General features: G+C 44.3%; 1 protein-coding gene across 1 annotated transcript in view; it reads right to left on the bottom strand.

The window, feature by feature from the left end:
- Positions 1–8629: 8629 nt before the first annotated feature.
- The window catches only part of CCKAR (cholecystokinin A receptor), an 87860-nt gene continuing 68791 nt past the window's right edge, over positions 8630–27698 (bottom strand). Inside the window, exons 4-5 of the mRNA XM_077477678.1 lie at positions 20942–21060; positions 8630–16915 (exon numbers count right to left, since the gene is read on the bottom strand). Of these exons, the coding sequence (XP_077333804.1) occupies positions 16374–16915; positions 20942–21060 (661 nt within the window). The 3' untranslated portion in view covers positions 8630–16373. The remainder of the gene's footprint in view (positions 16916–20941; positions 21061–27698) is intronic.

The raw sequence follows: 27698 nt of genomic DNA, 5'->3' as shown, positions 1-27698 counted from the left end.
GCTTAGAGAGAGGGGTGCTGAGAAGGGAGGGGGGGCTTAGAGAGAGGGGGGCTGAGAGAGAAGGGAGGGGGGCTGATCGAGAGGGGGCTGAGAGAGAGGGGGGGCTGAGAAAGAAGGGAGGGGGGCTTAGAGAGAGGGGAGGGCTGAGAGAGAACGGAGGGAGGACTGAGAGAGAAGGGAGGGGGCTGAGAGAGAGGGGGAGGAGGAGTTGAGGGGAGATGAGAGACCCCTAGCCCTGCTCCTGTAGTCCCACCTCTGTCCCAGTCTCTGTCTGCAGGTGTGTGTGACACACAGTACCTTCTACTGTATACCATGATGCCAGTCTCCTGCTTCGATCCGTTCAATTCTAGCGGCTCCCACTGCAGCCTGTGCCTCCTGCCCATCCTCTGTGACCCCAGTGAGCGGCGAGCCTGTCATCCAGCTTCAGAGAGGAAGTTGGAGCAGTCTGTGCTCTGGAAGCATGGGGTACGCTGCGCGCGCTTGCCTCCTGGGGGAGGCGGGGTCAGAGGGCGATGTCACGGAGGGGGCGGGGCCACGGTGGAGCTCTTCTCCCGAGTCCCCGGCTCTCCGGCTTATCTGCTCTCTGCCAGCCCCTCGCTGTTTATGGCCATGTAGCGATGGATGCCCGGCCGCCCACACCTCCCCAACTTCATGCATTAGAGAGCGCCCTGGGGTTTCTGGACCTGTGACACTCAATGGCTGATAGAAAAGCAGAGAGGGGGATTACTCGACTGGAAACACATAAGAGTGGAGAGCCAGGGCGGGGGCGCTGCATGACATGGCTCTGTGGAGGACAGTGTAAAATAGCCAGCAGCCGGGCGCCCTAGGCGGCAGTGCGCCCTAGGCGGTTGCCTAATCCGCCTAGTGGTAGCACCGGCCCTGCCTCTGGATGTTTTCAGCTTTGCTAGATTAAAAAACAAATAACTACGTAATTTAACCCTAATGGGATATCCAAAAACCAACAACCCTTTCTAGGAAGATGAAAAAATAGCAGAGTTTAAAACAAATGGGACTTTTGGATGACCACTGTTACTACTCATCCTAAATATTGAATAAGCTTGACTCATGAATAAAAAACATTACCTATGAACCAATAAGTATGTGTTTTTTTACACATAATAAGTCAGTCATGATGATGCAATAGCAAAGGTAGGCATAGACACAGTGTGGCTCATGCTTATTACCAATGATCTTAAAGCAGCCCTTTCACTAGGATAAAAAAAAATAATCCCCCGCTGGGCATTGTTTTTCCTCTGCCAGATGTTATGTCACTATTATATCCTGTAGTGCCCAGAGGAAGCGACCACAGGGTGTAGCGGGGAACATGCTAACTGACAGGGCCAGACTGGTCTACCGGGAAATTTCCCTGTAGGCTGCCTGCCCTGGGGCCGCTTTGAGTGGCGACTGCTGTGCTCTCCTCCCTCTGTTCTCCATTACTCGTATGTCACAGAGATGGGTCTTTGTGTGCAAAGTCCCGCCCCCCCTAGACCGGCTCATGTGATAGTCTTCTAGATGGAACACTGATTGAATCAGTGTTCCACCTATCACACAAGCTCCATGACATACTAGCGCCGGAGGACAGAGGGAGGGGAGTGATGTGTGTTTTCCAGAAAATGGTGAGGCTGACATTAGTGGGCACAGAGGCTGCAATTGGTGGACAAAGAGGCTGCAATTGGTGGGCACAGAGGCTGCAATTAGTGGGCACAGAGGCTGCAATTGGTGGGCACACAGAGGCTGCAATTGGTGGGCACACAGAGGCTGCAATTGGTGGGCACAGAGGCTGCAATTAGTGAGCACAGAGGCTGCAATTAGTGGGCACACAGAGGCTGCAATTGGTGGGCACAGAGGCTGCAATTAGTGAGCACAGAGGCTGCAATTGGTGGGCACACAGAGGCTGCAATTGGTGGGTACAGAGGCTGCAATTAGTGAGCACAGAGGCTGAAATTAGTGGGCACACAGAGGCTGCAATTGGTGGGCACAGAGGCTGCAATTAGTGGGCACAGAGGCTGCAATTGGTGGGCACACAGAGGCTGCAATTGGTGGGCACAGAGGCTGCAATTAGTGGGCACAGAGGCTGCAATTAGTGGGCACACAGAGGCTGCAATTGGTGGGCACAGAGGCTGCAATTAGTGAGCACAGAGGCTGCAATTGGTGTGCACACAGGGGCTGCAATTGGTGGGCCCAAAGGCTGCAATTGGTGGACACACAGAGGCTGCAATTGGTGGACACACAGAGGTCTACTACTACTGATGTCCGGGTCACAGTGTGCCGTGGCCAACAGCCACCCCGTACTGCTCAGGTGATGGGTCTGTGGAATGCGTCCAGCAATCCCGACAGGAAGGGTAAGTAAGGCTCTCCCTGCCTCGGCAGGATAGAGCAGCTGGGCATTCCCTGGGAGGTTGACTAGGGGGTCTATCACTCTCCCTTTCCTCTCTCCCTAGCCCTCATTCCCTCCACCCCCTGCTAGGGCCGCTGTGTGACTGGGCATGAGGTGTGGTGTATGTACCTAAGCTGGGGGTCCTCCGGGGGGGCTCCAGGCTTTGGCGAGGGGCTGCGCTGGCTGTTAGGGTCTGTTTTTACTTTTCTGTCCCTTTTTTCTTCGCTGTGAGGTGCCTGAGTAAATTTACCTCAGGAGAGGTTGCTGCGTGGGCCACGGCCATTTTTCTGAAGCTGTGGCCATTTTCCTGTAGTCTGATGCAGTGTATGTGCTGTCAGACATTTTCTAGAAGGTTTGGCTGCCATTTTCTTGGTGATTTTTGTGCTAGGGACAGCTGGCGGCCATTTTCTTGTAGCCTCAGCACGTTTTTACCTCTAGTGCTGGGTCTGTGTACCTCAGAACAGCGCGGTTTTCACTCTGTGCACTTTGTGACTGAAACAGGGCAGAGTGGTCAACGGCAGCGCAGCACAGCACAGCACTTGGTCAGGGTGGTGAGTCCTGCCAAGGGGCCCCTCAGTCTGTGAGCAGCTAGGAGGGTGGGATTTGTGTACCTTGCCTTGAGTCCCTAAGTTGTGGCAGGCGGGTGAGGGTCAACATGGCATCAGAAGCTGGCACTTTTTCTCCAGACATCCCTGCTATTGCAACCGGCTCACCTGCAAAAAATGCCTATGGACGCTTTGTCGTGGTCCTGGAGACCTTTATTGCCAGGGTGAAAGCGGCATGTGGGCGCAAAGGGGGTAAAAAACGCCCCCTACCCCCGTCTTCTGGGAAGAGCTCTGATTCAGACTCGGGTCCCGTGGTGGCTGGCGGCCCCTGTTCTGACATGTTAGAGGATGCGGACCAGGACCGTTCGGACAGTGAGAATGACTCTGTGTCCGGGTTAGCGCAGGAAAAAGTGCTAGTAGGAGCACTTATCACTGCGGTGCGGGATACCCTGAAGATACAGGATGCAGCGAGAACCTCCCTTTTGGGTCCCACAAACCGCACGGCTAAGGTGTTTCCGTATTTGACTTATTTTGTTAAGTTCATCTACAAGGAATGGGGAAGTCCCCAGTGGTCCTTTTCAGTCCCAAGAAGAATGGAGGTGTGTTACCCCTTTGCAGAGAGCCTCCTGAAAAAATGGACGTCTCCTCTGGTCGTTGACCCCCCGGTATCCAAGTTAAATAAAGTAACCACGATTCCAGTAGATGGAACTCCTGCCTTCAAGGACCCTGCTGACAGGAGGGCCGAGGCAGTGGCCCAGTCCATGTTTATGGTAGTAGGGTCAGCGTTATGACCTGTGCTGGCCACAGCCTTGGTGTCGCAGACACTTACTGAATGAGCAATGTTGTTGCACCGTGAATTGGAGAAGCAACAGTTTCCCCCGGTCTGTGTAGAGCTGGCAGCCCAGTTGGTGTATGGCCTTAAGTATGTCTGTAATGCAGCCCTGGATACAGTCCCCCTGCTCTCTAGAGCATCAGTATCAGCAGTGGTGCTACGGCACCTGATTTGGCTGAAATGCTTGTCTGCGGACCAGGCATCTTAAAAAGCAATGGCGGATTTGCCCTTATTAAAAATTTTACCGGTGCTCCCACAGTCCAGGAAGGATGAGGAGCCACTCCGTAGGCAAGGGCCCTCTTTTTCCGCTCAGAAATGGCTCCATGGTCGCTGCACTCCATCAGGGTCACTTCCTGACATCCCTGGATATCTAGGACGCGTACTTACATGTTCCCATATGCCTGAGGCATCAGAAGTTTCTGCGATTTGCAGTCGGGGAAGAGCACTACCAGTTTGTGGCTCTCCCTTTTGGCCTGACATCAGCACCCGAGTCTTTACCAAAGTGTTAGCTCCAATTCTGGTGCTGTTAAGACAACGTGGGATTGAAATCATAAGTTATCTAGACGACCTCCTTCTGAGAGCAGCTTCCACCTCAGAATTAAAGGAGGATGTGGCAAACACCATGCAGACTCTCCGGGAATTTGGTTGGGCGATGAACCTAAAGAAGTTGGTGTTAGTGCTGCTGACTCAATGCCTGGAGTACCTGGGCTTACTGTTGGACTGCTCAGTAGCAAGAGTTTTTCTCCCTTCAGGCAAGCTGCAGACTCTTCAAGCTGCGGTGAAGTTGTTGGTGAATCGCCAGTGGTCGTCGCTGTGCTTCTGCATGCAAGTTCTGGGCCTCATGGTAGTCACTTTCGAGGCGGTACTGTATGCTCAATTTCACACTCAAGTCTTGCAGAAGGAGATTTTGTCAAAATGGAACAAATCATCATTATCCTGGATTGTCAAATTCGGGTGAGCTAGTTAGTCAGGGATTCACTTCACTGGTGCCTGAGGTCTCCTGCCCTTCGGTCCAGGAGTTAGTTTCTTCCTCTCCATTGGACGGTGATCACAACGGATGCCAGCCTGACCGCTTGGGGGGGAGTTTTGGGCGTACAGTCAGCCCAGGGCCTCTGGTCATGGGAAGAATCCCAACTGCTGATCAATGTGCTCGAGCTTCGGGCGATCAGGCGGTGCCGCTCCACATGGTCCAGGAGGCTACAGGGGCGTCCGGTCAGGACCCAGTAAGACAACGCCACGGCAGTGGAATATGTTAACCATCAAGGAGGAACAAGGAGCTCGGCCACAGCACGGGAGGTCACTCACATCCTCCCATGGGCAGAGCGGAATGGGCCGGCCCTGCCGGCCATATATATTCCGGGTATAGAAAACTGGCAGGCAGACTACCTAAGTCGTCATATGCTGGCCCCTTGGGAATGGTTCTCGCATCTGGATGCTCCTTTGCCTAAGGTGGGGCACACCAGATGTGGATCTCTTGGCCTCTCGGCTCAATTGGAAGGTGCAGTGGTTTGTGACCAGGGCAAGAGACCCCTGGGCGAACGCATCAGACGTGTTGGTGGCTCCATGGGGGGCATTATCGGCTGATTTATGCCTTCCCCCACTCAAACTTTCTGGTGATTGTGATTGCCTCAGATTGGCCTCGACGACCTTGGTACCCTGACCTAGTACGACTGGTGGTGGATGTTCCTTCGCGGCTGCCAATGCGAGAAGACCTTCTATCGCAATGTCCGATACTTCATCCTGCTTTACCGTCGCTGGTTTTAACAGCATGGCTGTTGAAAACCAGGTACTAAGGGACCGAGGTCTGTCAGACTCGGTAATTTCCACTATCCTAAGGACATGGAAGTCATCTTCTCAAAAGATTTACCATAGTTCGTTGAAGGCTTACATCTCCATGTGTGAGGAGATGGGGTAGCATCCGCGCACATACTCCAGGATCCTGCTGTTTTTGCAGCAAGGAGTGGATCAGAAACTTGCTTTAAGCACCATCAAGGGACAGATATCAGCCTTGGCTGTCTTTTTCCAATGTTCCTTGGTGACTCACTCATTGGTGAGTACTTTTGTGCAAGGGGTTCGGCACCTAGTCCCTCTGGTTCTACCACCGCTACTTCTGTGGGATCTGAATCTGGTGCTATCGGCGCTTCAGAAACTGCCGTTTGAAAACATTAGGGAGATTCCCTTGTTAACTCTTTCTCGGAAAGTAGTCTTTCTAGTGGCTATTACATATTCCAGGAGGATTTATGAGTTATCTTATCATGCAAGTCTCCCTACCTGGTCATCCACAAGGATAAGGCGGTGCTACGTCCGCAGCCCTCTTTCCTTCCAAAGGTGGTTTTGACATTCCATCTAAATGAGGACATTGTGTTAACATGCTTATGTCCTAAGCCGACACACCCAAAGGGAGGTTGCCTTACATTCCCTGGACATGGTTCGCGCTCTACGGGTGTATCTGTCTGCTATGGCTCCCTTCCGCAAGTCAGACTCTCTGTTTGTCTCAGTGGCTGGTCCGAAAAAAGGTCTGGCGGTCTCATCATCCACCATTTCTCGGTGGATCAGACAGATTGTGGTTCAGGCTCATACCTTAAAGGGGCGGGTGCCCCCTTTTCCTGTCACGGGTCATTCCACCAGGGCAATTGGAACCTCCTGGGCTTTCCGACATCAAGCGTCTGTCTCCCAGGTGTGTAAGGCGGCAACTTGGTCGTCCGTTCACACTTTCACTAAATTCTACAAAGTTGACGTAAGCGCATCTTCGGATGCTTGCTTTGGCCGCACGGTTCTGCAGGCGGCTGTATAAGGTTGCAATTTATACTTTCTTTAAGTTACAAGCTTGTTGTAAACACATCTTTTGATGCATAAATTGGCCACTGGTTTTGATGACAGCCGTTTAAAATAGCAACTCCTCTGTTGAGGTGTTCCTTTTTTTGTGGATGAAGTTATGTTTTGCTATTTCTACCCCTCGTTTTTTGACACTGCTTGGGGACCTCCCTAAGGTCAAGAATTAAAGGAGTTGTGTCCATCAATGAATGAAAGAGAAATGGGATTTTTGTACTCACCGTAAAATCCTTTTCTCTGAAGTTCATTGACGGACACAGCACCCACCCTTCCTTTTTATGTTTGTACTGCTTTTTGACGAACTGAGCTGCAGGAAGCAGGGTGAGGGGTTATAGCCAGAGGGACCTCCCCCTGGGCGATGCTGTACAGTCTTGCTGTTTTTACATGTGTTCTGCCTAGTCCTCTCCTGAAGGTGGCGTGATAACCCTAAGGTCGAAAATGAAAGGAGCTGTGTCCATCAATGAACTTCAGAGAATAGGATTTTACGGTGAGTACAAAAATCCCATTTTGTTTTAAATATAATTTAAAAATTACACATTTAAGAGATTCAAGAATTGATAAACGTAGACTAATAAACTAATATACTAAAATACAGGAAACGACCAATGAGTTCTGAGATCTATAATTTGATATCTAAAAGGAATGAATTAATTGTTTATATGTGTATTTGGATCGTTGTCTTCACATTACTGTTTTAGATATATATAGGATATATATTTTATGCTCAAGAATCAGAGGATCAAGGAAATCATCATTATATAATTGCAAAAATGGAACGGCCATGAAAATGTAATTATACTAATTAATTAAAAACATATTTTTCAAAATTGCCTTAAAAATGTTATAGGTAGTCAGGAAAGTGCCTTCCAAAATGTGATGGGTAGTCAGGAAATTAGTTGTGTAATTTTTGCCCCTAAAACGCCTGCATGTTGGACCTCTGTATGTGGCTAGGCTGTGAAAAAGTCTCACACATGTGGTATCAGCATACTTAGGAGGAGTAGCAGAATGTATTTTGGGGTGTAATTGCAATTATGCATATGCCGTGTGTGAGAAATAACTTGACAATTTTGTGTAAAAAAATAAAAATAAAATAAAAATAATTTCTTAATTTTCCAAAGAATTGTGGGAAACAAATTGTGGGTAAAAGTGCCCTGTATTGTTGTGGATAAAACAGCTTCGTAGTCAGCGTCAGAACTGGTGTCGCTGGCAGGAAGAAGGACATTATGTGGGGCCAAGTGTTCAGCCACCAATTGCATATAGAGAATCAATAGAATTGGTATTAATACACCCTTATACAAAAAGCCTGACACCATAAAGTAGTAATAAAATAGTACAGAACCACATCCACAAACAAAGACAAAAAATTTAATTTTTAAGGTACGTTCTCCAAATAGAGGTGTGGATATTGTGGGAAGATTGGGTCAGAAGTGTCCGGGCGTAAATGATTCAATCATTTATTGCAATTCTGATAACACCCACAGTTTGGTGTGAGTTGGGGGTGGGAGCGTGTTTGAAATAAAGCTCTGGATACATTTATTTAGTCTTAAAGTTATAACCAGCCCTTAAGAGCAAGCATACTGCTAGTGTGACCCATGATTAAATTGAGTTTGACACCCTTTGCTTTAGATCATTGGCCCTTGTTACCCCAAGGCAAAAGATATGCTCTGCATTATAGGTTTTTCCTTGTTTCTGGTGGCAAACCTGTAATCTTGTTGTCCAAACTTTGCAGTGAATTTTGGAGATTCACCCGAATCTAGATCCTATTGGTGATGCTTTGGTGTTGACCTTCAAGACGAATATAATCCGAACAGTATATACTGTAATGCAGTGGCCCATATTCACATAATTTATGTTACAAGATTATATTATTTACCCTATGACTAATCCCCCAGTAGGCAGGGCAAATGCATCAGGGTGTATGGTTTGGTGGAGACATGTAGGCTGAGGCCGCTCCTTATTGTTTATTTACCTGGGCCTGCCAGGAGTAGCGGCGATCCTTCTCTCTTAACAAGATTTATTATTTGTCTAAATACGCATCTGCCATTCAAACACAATAAAACTTTATTACAGAACTTAGAAAATGACAAATAAAGTGGCACAAGCCTTGGTATTTACAAGCACATGCATATGCAGCTTATCGGAATAAGTCACTAAACAAACACAGTATTAATTCATACGCAACCAAGAAAATATGATTAAAAAAATATGCATAGAAAATAATCTTCACAAATACTGTACGTAGATAAGTCCTGTAGTAAGTGAGGTCTTGTCCAAGGTACTGACGATGGAGCTCTATGAAATATTGCTGACTTTCTGTAAATGTCAGTCTCAGCAAATAATTCAACAGAATTTAGTTTCAGCAACAATCAGTGTTTTTTTCTTCTGTATAAAACATGTTTATTTATAAAGTGATATATAGTGATTATGCCAAGTTCCAACTCCAAATGTTTGCTCCACAAAGGTTCATGCTACTGGAAAGATGTGGCTGCAGCCGCAGTTGTTTATTTACATGATAAATTCCACCATTGCAAGTCCTTTACACGTGACTATATTCCACCGGTTCAACATAATAATGATCTTCCAACCAACACTTAGGCTGGGTTCACACCTATGGGAATTTCACTGCATCCAATTCGCATAGCAGGAGAATGTGCCCAGCTCTCTATGTAGTCGGTTCACAAATCTCCGGAACACACAGCGTGTCTTTGTCTCCATTTCGGGTCTGATTTCAGGCAAAGATTCTTCCCTGAAATGGAGAACAGGGATGGACAGCTTTCCTCTGCATTCCGCGGCCGGTGTAGGCGTGAACTGAGCCTCAGGCTGTGTGTTATCCTATATCCTCAGACTGCAATCCCCCAAGCAACACACAAACTGTGAAACCTGTGCAAAATCCTAGTGATCACTAATATAGATTTTTTTCCTGTAAATTATGAGCTGTTGATTCCCAACCATCCTTTATTTTTAAGTAGTAATATTAGTGTAGCACTACCCCTGTAGGAGCCGCTGGGTAGGAGGGTTCCTCTGCTCTTTGCCCTGATCTTCTTAAGAAACTCAGCCCCTCTGACTCACCAAGTTGAGTGTACACACATACAATATCACAGAATTTCACGGAACGTAACACTTAGGCCCCTTTCACACTTAGCAGCGCTTTACCGTCATTTTAGCAGCGGTATGCGCCCGCTAGTGGGGCGGTTTTAACCCCTGCTAGCGGCCAAAAAAGAGTTAAAACCACCTGCAAAGCGCCGCTGCAGCAGCGCTTTTCCGGCGGTATAGCCGCACTGCCCCTTTGATTTCAATGGGTAGGAGTGGTTTAGGAGCAGTGAATACACCTCTCTCTTACCGCTCCAAATATGCAGCTAGCAGGACTTTTTTCACCGTCCTACCAGCGCACCGCTCCAGTGTGAAAGCCCTCCTGCTTTCACACTGTAGCGCCTGAAAGGGGCCTTATAACCCAATAGTAGTGCTATATCAAAGAAAAGAGGCACCAAACCAGGTAATAAAGGCAGACGTATTATATTGTGACCCAATGTGGTTGATAACTAAACAAGCATAACATTGATTAACCAATGGTAATAACATAACTTAGCATACAATGTGATTGTATGTGAACAGTAAGGACTAGGCATAAGATGACATTTGGCATCCAGATCAGCATAAAAAGTAGCAAGGCCACCTCAAGTGCAGCAGTGAGCAGTAGTAATGTTTAATCTACTGAGTGCTGGAACTATACTGCCAGAGCGCATTCATGGTGGCAATGCTAGTCCTAGAATGCCTGGGTATGCACTATCCAAAAAAAAGCAGGATGATAGTAGAGGGGGCAGGGGACCGAGGGGGGCTTCCAGAGTAATTATTATAAGATGGGCAGTCTTTGGCTCTGTTTCAGGGCTGAATTCAGGCAAAGATTCGTCCCTGGAATGGAGCACACGGACACACAGTGTTCCTGTGCGATCCTCTGCCAGTTTAGGTGTGAACCGAGCCTTAACGTATCCACCAACATGAGAGGAGAAATGAGGCACTTATGAGAAGTTGCTATGCTCTTTGTCAAGTCAAAATAGTAGCCTGCTCACGTGATATTAAATCTGAACTCTTTGGGGGAGATTTACCAAAACTGGTGCACACAGAATCTGGTACAGCTGTGCATAGTAACCTATAAGCTTCTTAGGCTGGGTTTATATATATATATGTAATTTGGATGTTTTTTGTGAGTGTGACCGGCTTTTAATGGAACCATGCCACACATGTCCAGGTGGCTGCGGTGCATTTTTGGGTCTTCTGTGTGCAGCAGACCCCTTAAGCCCTCCTAATACTTTCTTGAGCCCCATCTCTGTCCAGCAATGTCCATGAATGCCTCAGCCATCCGGGACTTTCTCCCTGATTGGGTGACACACAGCAGCGGTTCCTGCTGCTGTCAATCAAACTCAATTAGCCAATCAGGAGAGAGAGGGGGCTGGCAGCTCTGTGTCTGAATGAATACGCGGAGCTACAGCTCGGCTCGGGTGATCTCATGGGGGAGGAGGCGCAGGAGCTACAGCCAGAGACCCGAGAAGAGAAGAATTTCTGCAATTTTTTTTGTGATTTTTTTGTTAATATATTCACAAGGTTTAAATATGTTATCATTTTTTTATGGACATTTTATAAAAAGAAGTATGTATCTCCTTAAAAGTATGTAAAAATGAGATACTTACATTGAAATTATGCTTCTGTCTTTTACAATGTCATTATTTAGTATTATCCACTACAGATTTTTTATCCTTGTTTTGCATGGTAAACTTTTCATTTTTATGAAGGGGGCACAGATTCCTGAAATCCAGTGACTCACCTTATGCTCCAGTTTAGGCTGATGCAATGACTGCCGCTCCAGGTTTTCCATTTTAGGGTGGCTCCTTTTTCTTGCAGCATCCTATGTAGTCACCCTTGTATGTAAGGACTAAGGTTGTGTCTCCCTACACTGTGTGCATCAATAGAAACACACAGATCCAAACCTTAGGATGGCAAGGCACTCTCTTGCCTCTCCTTCCTTCCACACTCTCTTCTAATTAAAAGATTGTCTTAACTTTTTCCTGTGAATAATGGAAATTTATGGAAGTAGTACTAAGAGAGCAGGAATAGACCAAAATGAATGTTGTAAAATGCAAATTCTGGGGTAAATATCTTAACAAATAGTTTACCAGGATTTTTATTTTTTTTTTGTTCTCAATGTGTTAAGCTAAATGAGGCTAAAGGTTTAACCACTTAAACACCGAGCCTCTTTCTGAGATTTGTTGTTTATGAGTTAAAAACAGTTACTTAGAACCCCCAAACATTATAATTTTTTTTTCTAACACCCTAGAGAATAAAATGGCGGTCATGGCAATACTTTCTGTAACACCGTATTTGTGCAGCAAAAAGCGCACTTTTTTTGGAAAAAATACACTTTTTTAAATTAAATATAAGACAACAGTAAAGTTAGCCCATGTTTTTTATTGTGAAAGATAATGTTACGCCGAGTAAATTGATACCCAACATGTCACACTTCAAAATTGCACTCGCTCGTGGAATGGTGACAAACTTTTACCCTTAAAAATCTCCATAGGCAACGTTTAAAAACTTCTACAGGTTACATGTTTTAAGTTACAGAGGAGTTCTAGGGCTAGACTTATTGCTCTCACTCTACCGATCATGGTGATACCTCACATGTGTGGTTTTAACACAATTTTCATAACCAGGCGCTACTCATTTATGTGTTCGCTTCTGCACGCAAGCTCATTGGGACGGGCACATTTACAATTTTTTTCTTTTTTCTTAATTATTTTACCTTTTTTTTTTTTTTTTTACATTTTTACACTGTTTTTAAAAAAAATAATTGTGTCACATTTATACCTATTACAAGGAATGTAAACATCACTTGTAATAGAAAAAAGCATGACAGGACCTCTTAAATATGAGATCTGGGGTCAAAAAGACCTCAGATCTCATATTTACATTAAAATGTAAGAAAAAAAATGGCCCTTTAACCACTTAAGCCCCGGACCAATGTGCAGCCAAAGGACCAGGCCCCTTTTTGCGATTCGGCACTGCGTAGCTTTAACTGACAATTGCGCGGTTGTGCATCATGGCTCCCAAATAAAATTGGCGTCCTTTTTTTCCCACAAATAGAGCTTTCTTTTGGGGGTATTTGATCATCTCTGCGGTTTTTATTTTTTGCGCTATAAACAAAAATAGAGCGATAATAAAAAAAAAAAAATGCAATATTTTTTACTTTTTGCTATAGTAAATATCACCCAAAAATATATAAAAAAAAAATTTTTTTCCTCAGTTTAGGCTGATACGTATTCTTCTACATATTTTGGTAAAAAAAAAAATCGCAATTAGCGATTATTGATTGGTTTGGTATTGATTGGTATTGATTGGTATTGATTGGAAAAGTTATAGCGTTTACAAAATAGGGGATAGTTTTATAGCATTTTTATTAATATTCTTTTTTTTTTACTAGTAATGGCGGCGATCAGAGATTTTTATTGTGACTGCGACATTATGGCGGACACATTGGACATTTTTGGTACCATTGTCATTTATACAGCAATCAGTGCTATTTAAATGCACTGATTCCTGTGGAAATGACACTGGCAGTGAAAGAGTTAACCACTAGTGGGCGGGGAGGGGTTATGTGTGACGTGTGTTTGTTTTTTTACTGTTGGGGGGCGTGGCTTGGCATGTTCTGTCACTGATATTCTTTCCCTATAACAGGGAACAGACCATCGGTGACAGCCACAGTAGGAAGCACGGTGAGAGGTTTGTTTACACAGACCTCTCCTCGTTCTTCAGCTCTGTGACCCGATCGCGGGACACCAGTGGTGATCGGGTCCATGGTTCCCATGGCCACGGTCACAGAGCTCAGGACCGGGTTATGAGTGCGCCGCCGGCTGGCGCGCGTGACCCACGGCTGGGCACTTAAAGAGCCACGTACAGGTACGTGATTGTGCCCAGCCGTGCCATTCTGCCGACGTAAATGTGCAGGAGGCAGTCCTTAAGTGGTTAAGAGCTATGGGCAGAAGTGACGTTTTTGATGTTGCTTACACCCTGCAATGATATGGAGACAGATGGGGGCCATCTTCCCCTCATTCGTCTCCATGTCAGGCCAAGAGAAGGACACGATCAAATCTGCTGCTGCCGACGGCTCCGGTAAGCGACGGAGGGCACTGGATTGCGGCTGGAAGGGGGGCCCCCTCTCCTGCCACCGATAAAAGTGATTTCATGGTGAATCTGCCACAGAGACCACTTTTATCTTAAACCCTACCGCCCACTGAAAAGGAGAATACTGAGTTTATGGCAGCTAGCTGCTACCATAACGATATTCTCCTTCAAAGTACCTATGTATAACGATGGTGGGTGGTCTGGAAGTGGTTAATACTACTTTAAATAGCTCACTGAAGACAGCTCACCCACAAGGCAGTGACAAATGGAGGTGGTCTATGGTGGCCTTCTTCTGTACTGGTAAAATAAAAGTCAATTGCAAAGGATTCATTGGTGGTGATTTCACTCCTTACATACAAAGTTATATGGGCTTCAGTCATACCCATCTGCTACCATTTAAAATATGATTTTCTATTTAACCCCTTCCTGCTCTGCCTATTGTAATATGACTGGAGCCCTATTATCCTGGGAGGACATCAGGTGACATCCTCCCAGGATTGCTCCTCTGTCACCTGCTGTGTCCACTGGACACGGTTGATGAAAGATCACTGTACTGGCCCGCTTCCGGTACCATGTGATCGCTGTGGCCAATCACAACAGATCGTATGACAATTGTACACTCTGAGGTTGATTTACTAAAACTGGAGAACGCAAAATCTGGTGCAGGTGTGCATGGTAGCCAATCAGCTTCTAACTTCAACTTGTTCAATTAAGTTTTATCAATAAAACCTGAAAGCTGATTGGTTTCTATGCAGGGCTGCACTAGATTTTGCACTTTTCAGTTTTAGTAAATTAACCCCAATGGCTTTGTTTCGTGCCATTAATGTATAGTATTGTGATAAGATCTGTGATTGGCCACAGGGATCATATGGTACAGACAGGGCCAATCACAGCCCATCTGTACCATGTGATTGGCTGTGGCCAATCACAGCTAACCACAATAGTAAACACTGAATTAATAGTTTTCATTCACAAAAAATGGTTGCTTATAACTGCAAAATTTACAGTTATAAGCAAAGTGTGTAAAAATAATAATAATAATCCTGATCACCTCCCCAGAGTAGTACAGTGTTACTGTAGTAACACTGTATTGCTCTGGTCACTGTATTTAAAATAAATAAATCAATAAAATAAAAACATACTGGCACCAGTCATTGTCCCTGACCACCACCACACCAGTCATATAATGTTGCTATACTGGACTGATGACAGTATGTAAAAAATCTTTAAAAAAATGTGAAAAAAAAAATTTTGTTTAATTTCTTCATTTTCCCCAAAATTGTGACCAAAAACATACAACTTTGAAAAACTTGCCATGCCTCTTACTAAATACCATGGACTGTCTACTTTCCAAAAAGGGGGATATTTGTACTATCCTGGCATTTTCAGGTCTGAAGAAATGAGACAGTTGGTACATCAGGACTGATTGATTTTCCGATATATATATATATCATAGTTTATGGACTAACTTTCCTACAGACTAAATAATATATATTGATTTGGGTTATTTTCACCAAAGAAATATAGCAGTATACATTTTGACCTAAATGTATGAAGAAAGATTTTTTATTTGCAAAATGTTAGAACAAAAAGAAAGAAAATTGTGTTTTTTTCAAAATGTATAGTCTTTTTTTAGTTTAGCAAAAAACCCCAGTGGTAATTAAATACCACCAAAATAAATATTTCTTTCTTTGGAAAAAATTATAAAAATGTCATATGGGTACAGTGTTGAATGACCACACAATTGTCATTCAAAGTGTGATGGCGCTGAAATCTGGCCTGGGTAGGAAGGGGGTAAAAGTGTCCGGTATTGAAGCGGTTAAGAACATTTTTCACATATATGGTGGGTTTTTAGTTCAATCTAATTTTATTAGTTTTATAAATGTAAAAGAGGCCATCCATCAGAATTTGAAGAAAGTCTGAAAACACCACACAACAGGTATGAGGACATAGAGTTACAGCGCTTTGAAGCGTTCTAGCAACTTATATCAGAACACATTCAATAAAGTATGTAACACCAAGAGATAAGAACTACGAGCAATAAAAATCCCATGTGCCAAGTGTAAGTCTTGAACAGTAAAGGGAAGAATGGGCAGTACTTGGGGCAAAAAGAAAAAAGGGGCAGAAAAAAAGGGGTGGGGGGTGGAGGAGGCAGGGCTGGGGGGGGAGGGGTCTTCCAACATGGGACAACCAATGTGGTGGCTTTTTGAAGCATTTTTCTATGTGTTTCCAGAGGTAGGGTATGCATCTCTGTGCCTTCAAACATATGTTAAACCCATATGTAGTGTGTTTTACATACGGCATCATTCATAAAAACAAAAAACAAAAAAAAGAAATGTGTTTGCTCCAAAATGCTCAAAGAAGAAAGTGAGCAGGACATTTAAAAAAAAAAACACAATGAAACATTTAGCAGAGAACTTTGCTGTTGAAAACGATGATAAAGAACAATCCAAGCACTTTAGGTGCAGTTTATGTAGCGTCCTAAAGTGCAGAGGGTGCAGTGGACCCCAAAGTGGCAACATAATCCACGGAATTGTGCAGTCTCTTCATATAGCAACACAATGATACTATTTCTCATGTCTTTAAAGTAGTCTATATGGTGAGAGTTCATTATTCATGTTGGAGCAGAAGCAGTCGCAGAGATGCTGATGTTGGAGTAGGTGTACCTGGACAGTGAAGCCCCTGTGGTCCTTCCTTCTTCTTCTCCAACCCCCTGAACCATCCCTCTGCCTTGTACATTTCTGCCTGAGCAACAGGTGAAAGTATCCAGAAACCCCAGGCGAAAACGTTTGTTCATGAAGCAGTAGATGATGGGGTTGACGCAAGCAGATGTGTAGGATAGCAGGTGAATAAAGGAAATCGGTGCTCCAGAAAGCAGAATTCCTGCAGTGGTAGTGTCGAAGGCTCTCCAGGCATTGACACTAAATATTGGTGACCAACAAAGAAAAAATAATATTACAATGACAATCAACATCCGGATCACCCGCTTCTTGGCCATTAGGTTGGCAGCAGAGCTGTTGCTCCTCACTCTTTCAATCTTGGTGCTGTTGGGCATAGAAAGCTGGCGCATTTCGACTTTTTTATTCCTTTTTGTTTTCTGTAGATAGCAATCACCTCCATTCTCAAACTGATTACTGCTTAAACTGCTTGTCAGTTCTGTTCAGACAAGGGAAAAAACAGAACAATTATCGTGAATAATGAAAATACAAAGACTAAATATATTATTCTCAATATCCACAATCACAGACATCTGGGCATCTGTTTATATAGAAAATAACAATTTCTGCAACACAAACTCAATGAAAATAACGAGCCTGATATTTAGTAAAGAGCAGCATGACCTACATACATCTTTAATATGATTCATAACTTTAATATGCTTTGGAAATACAGGAAAAACTAAAAATCTAAGCATCATTGAATTCTTTTGCGACAAAAGGGACTTTGTCTTTAAATGGGCTGTACATTCTGATAAAATAGAGAAAGCATAAAAATCATAACAATATTAGTTCTGTTACTGTTGCTTTTATTCTAGGTAATGTAATGGTCCATATGGCATGAACATTCTCTTTAAAGTAAACCTTTCCTTTACCAAGTACTAGCGGGATTTCCTCATAATCTGCTATTTCAACTATATGAACTCTTCCTTTCAGTAAAATGTGCAGCTTAAACAGACTAAACAAGGTAGGGCTACATGCTCACAGATGTTTTAAAAAACGAGCTGCAAAGCTAGTACCGACGCCAGTCAAAAAGCTGCATCAAAAACACTTTTTTAGTGTTTTGCATTCGCATCAATGGCTGTTTAGCTATGCTAGCTTTCAGCCACCTTTCTCTGTCTCTATTCAAAATCAATGGTTCCCTATGGGAGCCCACTGATTTGAATAGAAGTCTCACCAGAAGTCGGATCAAGATGATCCGACTTGCAGTGCGACTTGTGTGCTGAGAATCTTGAAGGGGAACACCAACAAAATTTTGTGTGAGGTTCCCCCCAAGATCCATACCAGACCTTTATCTGAACACGCAACCCGGCAGGTCAGGAATAGGAGGGACAAGCAAGTGCCCCCCACCTAATGGACCATACCAGGCCACATGCCCTCAACATGGCGGGGTTGGTACTTTGGGGCAGAGGGGGCCCTTGCACCCCCACACCCCAAAGCACCTTGTCCCCATGTTGACGAGGACAAGGGTCTCTTCCTGACAACCCTTGCCTGGTGGTAGTCGGTCTCTGCGGGCGGGGACTTATTGTGATCTGGAAGCCCCCTTTAACTAGGGCCCCCACCAGATCATGGCCCCCCACCATAGGCGCATGAGTATGGGGTACATCATACCCCTACCCGTTCACCTAAATAAAAAAGTGTCAAAAATAAATACACTACACAGCTTTTTCAAGAATTTTATTAAAGCAGCTCCGGCTTTTCTCCCTCTTATGGCGATGTGTTCTCCCCTCTCCAGTTCTTATCCTTGCTCTCTGCTATCTTCTGCTCTTTTGCTAGGTCTCCTGCTCTTTTGCTGGGTCTTCTCCTCTCTCTCCGTTATCTTCTGCTCTTTTGATGGGTCTTCTCCCACTGCTTCTTCCGATGTTGACTCGACATGATCTCCCGGTGTAATGCTGGGTCCGCCATGTGCAATAACTTATATTGGCATGGGGCGGGGCCACGCCCCTGCCATCACCTAGGGCATGATGGGGTTCATGAAGACCTTGGAGCGACTTGTTTTACATCAGTTACAACCCATGGTTAGCAAATGCTTAGACCCTTTGCAGTTTGCATACCAGCCAAGACTGGGGGTTGAGGATGCTATCATTTTCATGTTAAATTGCATGTATGCACACCTGGATAAGTCAGCAATCACTGTTAAGGTCATGGTTTTTGACTTCTCCAGCACTTTTGATACTATCAGGCCCGGACCTTTTGGGTGAGAAGCTAGCAGCAATACAGGTTGATCTTTCCCTTGTGACATGGTTTGTAGACTACCTGACAGGAAGACTACAGTATGTGCATTTGCAAGACTGTGTGTCCGATAAGGTGATTAGCAATATTGGGGTTCCACAGGGGACAGTTCTCTCCCTTTCTTTTTACTGTCTACACCACTGATTTCAGCTACCAGACAGAGTCTTGTCATCTTCGGAAGTTTTCTGATGACTCTGCGGTAGTGGGATGTATCAGGGATGGGGAAGAGACTGAGTATAGGACTGTGGTGCAGAACTTTGCCACATGGTGTGAGGTTAATCATCTATTTCAAAATTTAACAAAGAAACTGGTTGTGGTTTTCAGAAATAAGAAGCCACCAGTGACCCCAATCTCTAGCCAAGGGGTTGATGTGGCGGTACTAGAGAGTTACAAGTATCTGGGGGTACACATATATAATAAGCTGGACTGGAGCAAGAACACTGAGGGGCTCTATAGGAAGGGCCAGAGCCGTCTCTACTTTTTGAGGAGACTGAGTTTGTTTAACATCTGTCGGATGATGCTTTATGAATCTGTGGTGGTCAGTGCTCTCCTGTATGCAGTAGCATGCTGGGGAAGCAGGCTTAGGGTGTCCGACACCAACAGACTCAACAAACTAATTTGCAAGGCAAATGATGTTGGATTGAAATTGGAGTCTTTTACAGTGTTGGAGAGGAGAATGTTGTTCAAGTTACATTTAATCTTGGACAACTCCTCCCTCCCACTCCACAATACACTGGTCAGTCTGAAGAGTACCATCAGTGACAGATTGTTACACCCACAATGCACCACAGAGTGCTACAGGAAATCAAAGACTCCACTTTCAATCCAACATCACTGGTCTTGCGAATCAGTTTGTTGAGTCTGTTGGTGTCGGACACCCTAAGCCTGCTTTCCCAGCATGCCACTCCTTTAAGAGCCCTGTAAAAGTGATCGGGTGGCACTAAAGCCACCCGATCACTTTTATCAGGAAGCCTTTCGCTGTCTCTTAAAGCTGGTGTCAAGCTCACAGCTGCAGCAGCAGCTCTGTGCTTAATCTAACAATTTGTCTACTATGCCATTTATAAAAGTACCTTGCTACAGAAGTGGTTAATAAAGCCCAATTAGATTGGGGTCCAAGTAGACTGCAAAAATGCTGGGAACTGCTGGAAGATTTTGGTAAAATACAACTCCAGCCTGAGAAACCTCTGAACACAACACATTGTAAAATGTCCATATTGACAGAAACCTTTTACAGTGATCACTACCTGGATACTGATGTGGCTGACACCCAGAAGGTTCACTGTAAACTGGTTCCTGTGCATGTGTGTGATTGCTCCCTTGTAATCAGTGGCTCCCAGCTGCCAGAGGCACCCATGGTGGTTCCAGGGCGCTCCCATTCCACTGGGGAGCCTAGGAACATCAGAAACTGCTTCCCAGGTGAAAGCAGGAGGATCCCTCCTGAGATTAATGAACCCGAAAGCATTGTTTATTATGTCACTTCTGGGTGGACCCACAGCTGCATTCCTCAGTTAGTGTAGCCCTGAATGCAACTATTCAAACACGATCTGTGTTTGAATAGTTGCATTGGAGAGCTGGGAAGGCAATTGGGGGTCTAATAGACCTCCTAACAATGTCTTTATAAAAAGGACCTGTCACTTGCCCATGTACTACATAGGGGGTAGCCCTGTTGTAATAGCAAAGAAGTGTAAAAATAAAATAAATAATTGTAGAAAATAAATATATTTTTTTTAAAGCACCCTCATCACTCGCTTACCCACCCCATCTAAAAAGCACAGTGTAGGGCAAGCATGCGAATATACACATCAACTGTGTCACACATGTGAGGTATTGTCGCAAATTTCTGAGCAAGAGCTATAATTGCAGGGCCATAGTTCATGGTTAACTTTAAAGTGATGACCTGTAAAGGCTTTAAAAGCATTGTTTAAGGAACATTTTGGGTACTATAGGTGTTTGCAATTCCAGGAGTGTGCACAATTTTTTTTAACCAAAAAATTGGTATAATATTGTGTTTTTTGCATTACAATCTACATTGCAATCAGGCAAGCTTTACTAATGAGATAAGTGTCATCAGATAGCAAAACTACTTATATAAAAAATAAAAGGCTGCCCTTATGAACATATTATTACAAACTATACAAAAGGCATTTTTTTCTAAATAAAGACATTTCCAGTAAGATCGTCAGTTAAGGTTATAGATGAACTTTAATGCTTCTTGGAATATAGCAGTACATACCTTTCTTTTGATTCACCTCAAACTTGATTCCTCTGTAGAGCTCCAAGGATATAAATGCATATGCTACAGTCATTACAATCCCAGGAAGAAGGAACAGAATTAACAAAAGGAAGATATACCTAGAAATCAAAGATAATATTCAGTTACTTGTACAGTGACTCAGGAATACCAACAGCATACAGAAAGGCATATTTCTCTACTTAAGGACTGAGCCTCTTTCTCAGATTTGTTGTTTACAAGTTAAAAACGTTTTTTTTGCTAGAAAATTACTTCCCTAGAGAAAAAAATGGCAGTCATTGCAATACTTTCTGTCACACCATATTTGCGCAGCGGTCTTACAAACGCACTTTTAAAAAAAAAATACACTTTTTGAATTAAAAAATAAGACAACAGTAAAGTTAGCCCAATTTTTTTTTATATTGTGAAAGATAATATTACGCGAGAAAATTGATACCCAACATATCACGCTTCAAAATTGTGCCTGCTTGTGGAATGGCGACAAACTTTAACCCTTAAAAATCTCCACAGGGGACGTTTATAAAAATCTACAAGTTGCATGTTTTGAGTTACAGAGGAGATCTAGGGCTAGAATTATTGCTCTCACTCTACCGATCGTGGCGATATCTCACATGTGTGGTCTGAACACCGTTTTCATATGCGGGCGCTACTCACGTGTGAATTTGCTTTTGCACGTGAGCTCGTTGGGACGGGGTGCGTTTAAAAACAATTTTTTTTCTTACTTATTTTACCTTTTATTTTTTATTTTTACACTGTTCTTTAAAAAAAAAAAATTGTGTTTAATATGGGTAACACCCCTGTTTTACTAGAGTGCTAGACAGCTATTTGGGGACATCATTAGTACACTGTACAGCCCAGTTTCCATGTTTGGTCTCCCCTGCTGGTTATTGTATTCAGAGAGCCACCGCTCCTGAGGTTGTCTAAATACCTGGACAGCAGGGCTGGATTAAGAACATCATGAGCCTGGTGCTGAGGATTTTGGTTGGGCTTTTTATAAAAATAAGAGAGGGATAAGGGAGGGAGGATGCGAGAGAGAGAGAGAGAGAGAGAGAGAGAGAGAGAGAGAGAGAGAGGATGTGCATGAGCATGCGTGGGAGTGACATCAACACAGCCCGGCCAAGGCAAGTGACCGAAGGCACAGAACCTGCAAGGAAGACAGGGTGAAGATGGAAACACCTAGGACCCGCCGGATTGATTACAGCACATTACTTATATGCTGTGCATACTTGCACATTATAGCATAACCTACCTCAGGGCCTCTAAAAAGTAGCAATGTTAGCAAAGTTTACTACCACTTTAATATCACAGGATCCAAGGAGCCTCTCATGGGGCCCCCTACTGACCCGGTGGCCCTTGGGCAGTGCCCAAGTGCATAGCTGCCAACATTTTAAAAATATTTTTAGGAACACTTTTTTTTACCAGTGGTATATTTAGAGTAGCTGACATCCCCTATGTTCCTCTATACATTACAATAGTAATCACAAAATTAAATGAGTACTAATAATGGGCAGAAGAAATATGAGGACTGAGAAGATTTCCTTTCGTTGAACTAACAAAAGCGTGTCCATTCTAGAGCTGGTAACATTGAGGATATTCAATATAATTTTAAAGAACTGATTTTGTGGGTAAAAGGCATGGGGGGGGGGGGGGGGGGGGAGTATGGATGGTATAAAAGTAGGAAGTATGTGCAGGTGAGGGAGAAGAATGTGGAGGGCATAACAGTGGGCACTAGATACAGGAGAGGTGCGTGGAGGGTATGACAGAGGGCGGTATGTACAGGAGAGGAGTGTGGATGGTATGGCAATGGGCACTATGTACAGGAGATAAGTGTGCAGGGTAAGACAGTGGGCAGTACAGCGGAGGAGGAGTGTGGAGGGGATGACAGTGGGCAGTATGTACATGAGAGGAGTGTGGAGGGTATGACAGTGGGCAGTATGTACAGGGGAGGAGTGTGGAGGGTATGATAGTGGGCAGTATGTACAATAGAGGCGTTTATGAAAGTGGGCAGTATGTGCAGCAGAGCAGTGTGGAGGGTATGATACTGAGCACTACGTACAGGAGGGGAGTGTGGAAGGTAAGACAGTGGGCAGTATGTACAGGAAAAGAGTGCAGAGGATATGACAGTGGGCACTATGTACAGGAGAGAAGTGTATGACAGTGAGAAGTATGTACAGGAGAGGATTGTGTGGGGTATGACAGCAGGAACTATGTACAGGAGAGAAGTGTATGACAGTGTGCAGTATGTACAGGAGAGGAGTGTGGAGGGTATGACAGTGGGCAGTATGTACAGGACAGAAGTGTGGAGGGTATGACAGAGCGCAGTATGTACAGGAGAGGAGTGTGGAAGGTATGACAACAGCCAATATCTACAGGTGAGGAGGATAAAGGAATCTGGGAAGGAAAAATGGAAAGGTTTGTGGAAGGATGTTTAGGGACTGGGTAGTGGTTAAGCAGGCCATACATGGATTGAAATTAAGCCAATTAAGCAGAGACCAGCCATAGTTGATCTATGTATGGGCTAGCGGGCTGTACACAAGTCAATTTACATTGTTGGACTATGCTGCTACTGCGAGCGAGTTTGGCTTGCAGTTTCAGAGTGGCCCCATTGAAATCAATAGGCGTGTTTGACAGATCATGCTGCCTGTCAGACTCTGCAGGCTGAGTTAAAGATGCTGCAGCAAAAGAAATTACAATAAAAAAAAAAGTCGCAGCTGTAAAGTCAACCAATATATACAAAATGTTTGAAGGACCTGAGTAATTTTCTAGCAAAAAAAAAGATTTTTACATGTAGGAGAGAAGTGTCAGAATTGGCCTGGGTGGCAAGGGGTTATTAATTACCAAGTAAGTAATATACAAATTATTATATATTGTTTTTAAGGTAATTTACTATATTTTTGAAAACTGTACTCAAGCAGGTGGCTTAAGAGACTAATTACTGAAGTTTAAAACTATAACGTCAAACCAGTAATTTCACAGTAAATACAGTGCCTTGCGAAAGTATTCGGCCCCCTTGAACTTTTCAACCTTTTGCCACATTTCAGGCTTCAAACATAAAAATATAAAATTTTAATTTTTTGTGAAGAATCACCAACAAGTGGGACACAATTGTGAAGTGGAACGAAATCTATTGGATATTTTAACCACTTTCAGACCGGACCATTTTGCTGGTAAATGACCAGAGGTCTTTTTACACTTTGGCACTGCGCTGCTTTAACTGGTAATTGCGCGGTCATGCAATGTTGTACCCAAACAAAATTTGCGTCCTTTTCTTCCCACAAATAGAGCTTTCTTTTGATGGTATTTGATTGCCTCTGCGATTTTTATTTTTTGCGATATAAACGTAAAAAGACCGCAAATTTTGAAAAAAAATGATATTTTCTACTTTTTGTTATTAGAAAAATCCAATAAACTCAATTTTAGTCATACATTTAGGCCAAAATGTATTCAGCCACATGTCTTTGGTAAAAAAAAAGTCAATAATTGTATATTTATTGGTTTGCGCAAAAGTTGTCACATCTACAAACTAAGGTACGTTTTCTGGAATTTACGCAGCTTTTAGTTTACGACTGCCTATCTCATTTCTTGAGGTGCTAAAATGGCAGGGCAGTACAAAACCCCCCCAAATGACCCCATTTTGGAAAGTAGACCCCCTAAGGAAATTGATAAGAGGCATGTTGAGCCCATTGAATATTTTATTTTTTTGCCTCAAGCGATTGAATAATGACAAAAAAAAAAATTTTTTTTTTTTTTTACACAAAGTTGTCACTAAATGATATATTGCTCACACATGCTATGGGCGTATGTGAAATGACACCCCAAAATAAATTCTGCTGCTTCTCCTGAGTACGAGGATACCACATATGTGGGACTTTTTGGGAGCCTAGCCGCGTACGGGGCCCCGAAAACCAAGCACCGCCTTCAGGCTTTCTAAGGGCGTAAATTTTTGATTTCACTTCTCACTACCTATTACAGTTTTGAAGGCCATAAAATGCCAAGATGGCACAAAACCCCCACAAATGACCCCATTTTAGAAAGTAGACACCCCAAGCTATTTGCTGAGAGGCATGTTGAGTCCATGGAATATTTTATATTTTGCCACAAGTTGCGGGAAAATTACAAACTTTTTTTTTTTTTTTTTTTTTTTAACAAAGTTGTCACTAAATGATATATTGCTCATGCATGCCATGGGCATATGTGAAATGACACCCCAAAATAAATTCTGCTGCTTCTCCTGAGTACGAGGATACCACATATGTGGGACTTTTTGGGAGCCTAGCCGCGTACGGGGCCCCGAAAACCAAGCACCGCCTTCAGGCTTTCTAAGGGCGTAAATTTTTGAGTTCACTTCTCACTACCTATTACAGTTTTGAAGGCCATAAAATGCCAAGATGGCACAAAACCCCCACAAATGACCCCATTTTAGAAAGTAGACACCCCAAGCTATTTGCTGAGAGGCATGTTGAGTCCATGGAATATTTTATATTTTGCCACAAGTTGCGGGAAAATTACAAACTTTTTTTTTTTTTTTCACAAAGTTGTCACTAAATGATATATTGCTCACGCATGCCATGGGCATATGTGAAATGACACCCCAAAATAAATTCTGCTGCTTCTCCTGAGTATGGGGATACCACATATGTGGGACTTTTTGGGAGCCTAGCCGCGTACGGGGCCCCGAAAACCAAGCACCGCCTTCAGGCTTTCTAAGGGCGTTACAGTTTTGAAGGCCATAAAATGCCAAGATGGCACAAACCCCCCCCAAATGACCCCATTTTGGAAAGTAGACACCCCTAAATTTAGGGGTACACTAGTGAGACTAGGTAATAAATGGCGGGTGCCCTGAAACTATAAAAAAATAACTAACCAACCAGCGTCACCTGTAACAGTTATATGGTGATCACTGGTGAAAGGGTTAACTAGGGGGCAATTAGGGGGCTTTATGCGGTAGTATATGGGGGTCCCTGGCGCTATAAAAAGCTGCAGCGAACCTAAATACCTACCTGCCTAACTAGCGTCACCTGTGACACTAATACAGCGATCAGAAAAACGATCGCTTATTAGGCTGGGTTCACACTGGAGCGATGCGGGAACGCCACGAATGCGCGGCGGGTTCCCGCATCGCATGCCTCCCGGCGGCAGTTCACACTGCCCTATGCGAACTGCTGGGAGTGTCAGTGAAATGTTACTGACACCCCCAGATCAGTTCGCATATCGCAGTGCGATCTGCAAACTCGGATCGCATGGTGTGAACACCCATGCGATCCGATTTTGCTGCGGGCCAAAAAAAGGGTCCCGTGCGAATTTGCGGCGGGTGCGGCGGCGAATGGCTGAACTCGAATCGCACAGAGATCGGATGTGATTTGCACTGCAGTGCGGTGCGAATCACATTCGTTCTCATAAACCGCTGCAATGTGAACCCAGCCTTAGTGACACTGGCGACGGGGGGTGATCACGGGGTTAAACCTTTATTGGGGGGGTTAGGGGGGTACATTAGAACTAAAGGGGGCTAACTCTAACTGCCCTAACAGTTATTACAGTCACAAATGACACCAATGCAAAAAAAAAAAAAAAAAAAAAAAAAATGACATTGGTGTCACTGTGACTGGGGGGCAGGGGTAATTGGGGGGGTGATCGGGGGGTAAAGGGGGGGTGTGAGTGTGCCTGGCATGTTCTACTGTGTGTGTAGAGTGTTGGTGCAACTTACTGATCCGCTCTCCTCCGTGTCGGAACGAAAAATACCGACACGGAGGAGAGAATACATCACTTCCTCTCCTGTGTTTACATTACAGGAGAGGAAGTGATGTCACCGGGGATTTCTATTCGTCGGGAGCGATCGCGAGGGGGTGGCCATGAATGAATGGCCGTCCCCTCGTCCGGGATCGCTCCCGTACGAATACCGACCGCCGCAGGCACCGGGCGGGGGCCCGATCAGGCCCCCGACCCGCGGGAGGCAAGGGACGTACATGTATGTCCTTATGCCTGCCCGTGCCATTGTACCGACGTACATCGGCGTGCGGCGGTCGGCAACTGGTTAAACAAAAAAAATATATTTTTTAGCAAATAAAAAACAGAAAAGTGGTGCGTGCAAAATTATTCGGCCCCTTTACTTTCAGTGCAGCAAACTCACTCCAGAAGTTCAGCGAGGATCTCTGAATGATCCAATGTTGTCCTAAATGACTGATGGTGATAAATAGAATCCACCTGTATGTAATCAAGTCTCTGTATAAATGCACCTGCTCTGTGATAGTCTCAGGGTTCTGTTGAAAGCGCAGAGAGCATCATGAAGACCAAGGAACACACCAGGCAGGTCCGTAATACTGTTGTGGAGAAGTTTAAAGCCGGATTTGGATACAAAAAGATTTCCCAAGCTTTAAACATCCCAAGGAGCACTGTGCAAGCGATCATTTTGAAATGGAAGTAGTATCAGACCACTGCAAATCTACCAAGACCTGGCCGTCCCTCTAAACTTTCAGCTCAGACAAGGAGAAGACTGATCAGAGATGCAGCCAAGAGGCCCATGATCACTCTGGATGAACTGCAGAGAACTACAGCTGAGGTGGGAGAGTCTGTCCATAGGACAACAATCAGTCGTACACTGCACAAATCTGGCCTTTATGGAAGAGTGGCAAGAAGAATGCCATTTCTCAAAGATATCCATAAAAAGTCTCGTCTAAAGTTTGCCACAAGCCACCTGGGAGACACACCAAACATGTAGAAGAAGGTGCTCTGGTCAGATGAA

This window comes from Lithobates pipiens, unplaced genomic scaffold (genome assembly GCF_037356315.1).
Source record: "Lithobates pipiens isolate NorthernLeopardFrog02 unplaced genomic scaffold, aLitPip1_a1.2 Scaffold_13, whole genome shotgun sequence".
Classification (NCBI taxonomy): Eukaryota; Metazoa; Chordata; class Amphibia; order Anura; family Ranidae; genus Lithobates; species Lithobates pipiens.
The sequence above is the reverse complement of the archived record's forward strand: the minus strand, read 5'-3'. Positions and strand labels throughout refer to the sequence as shown.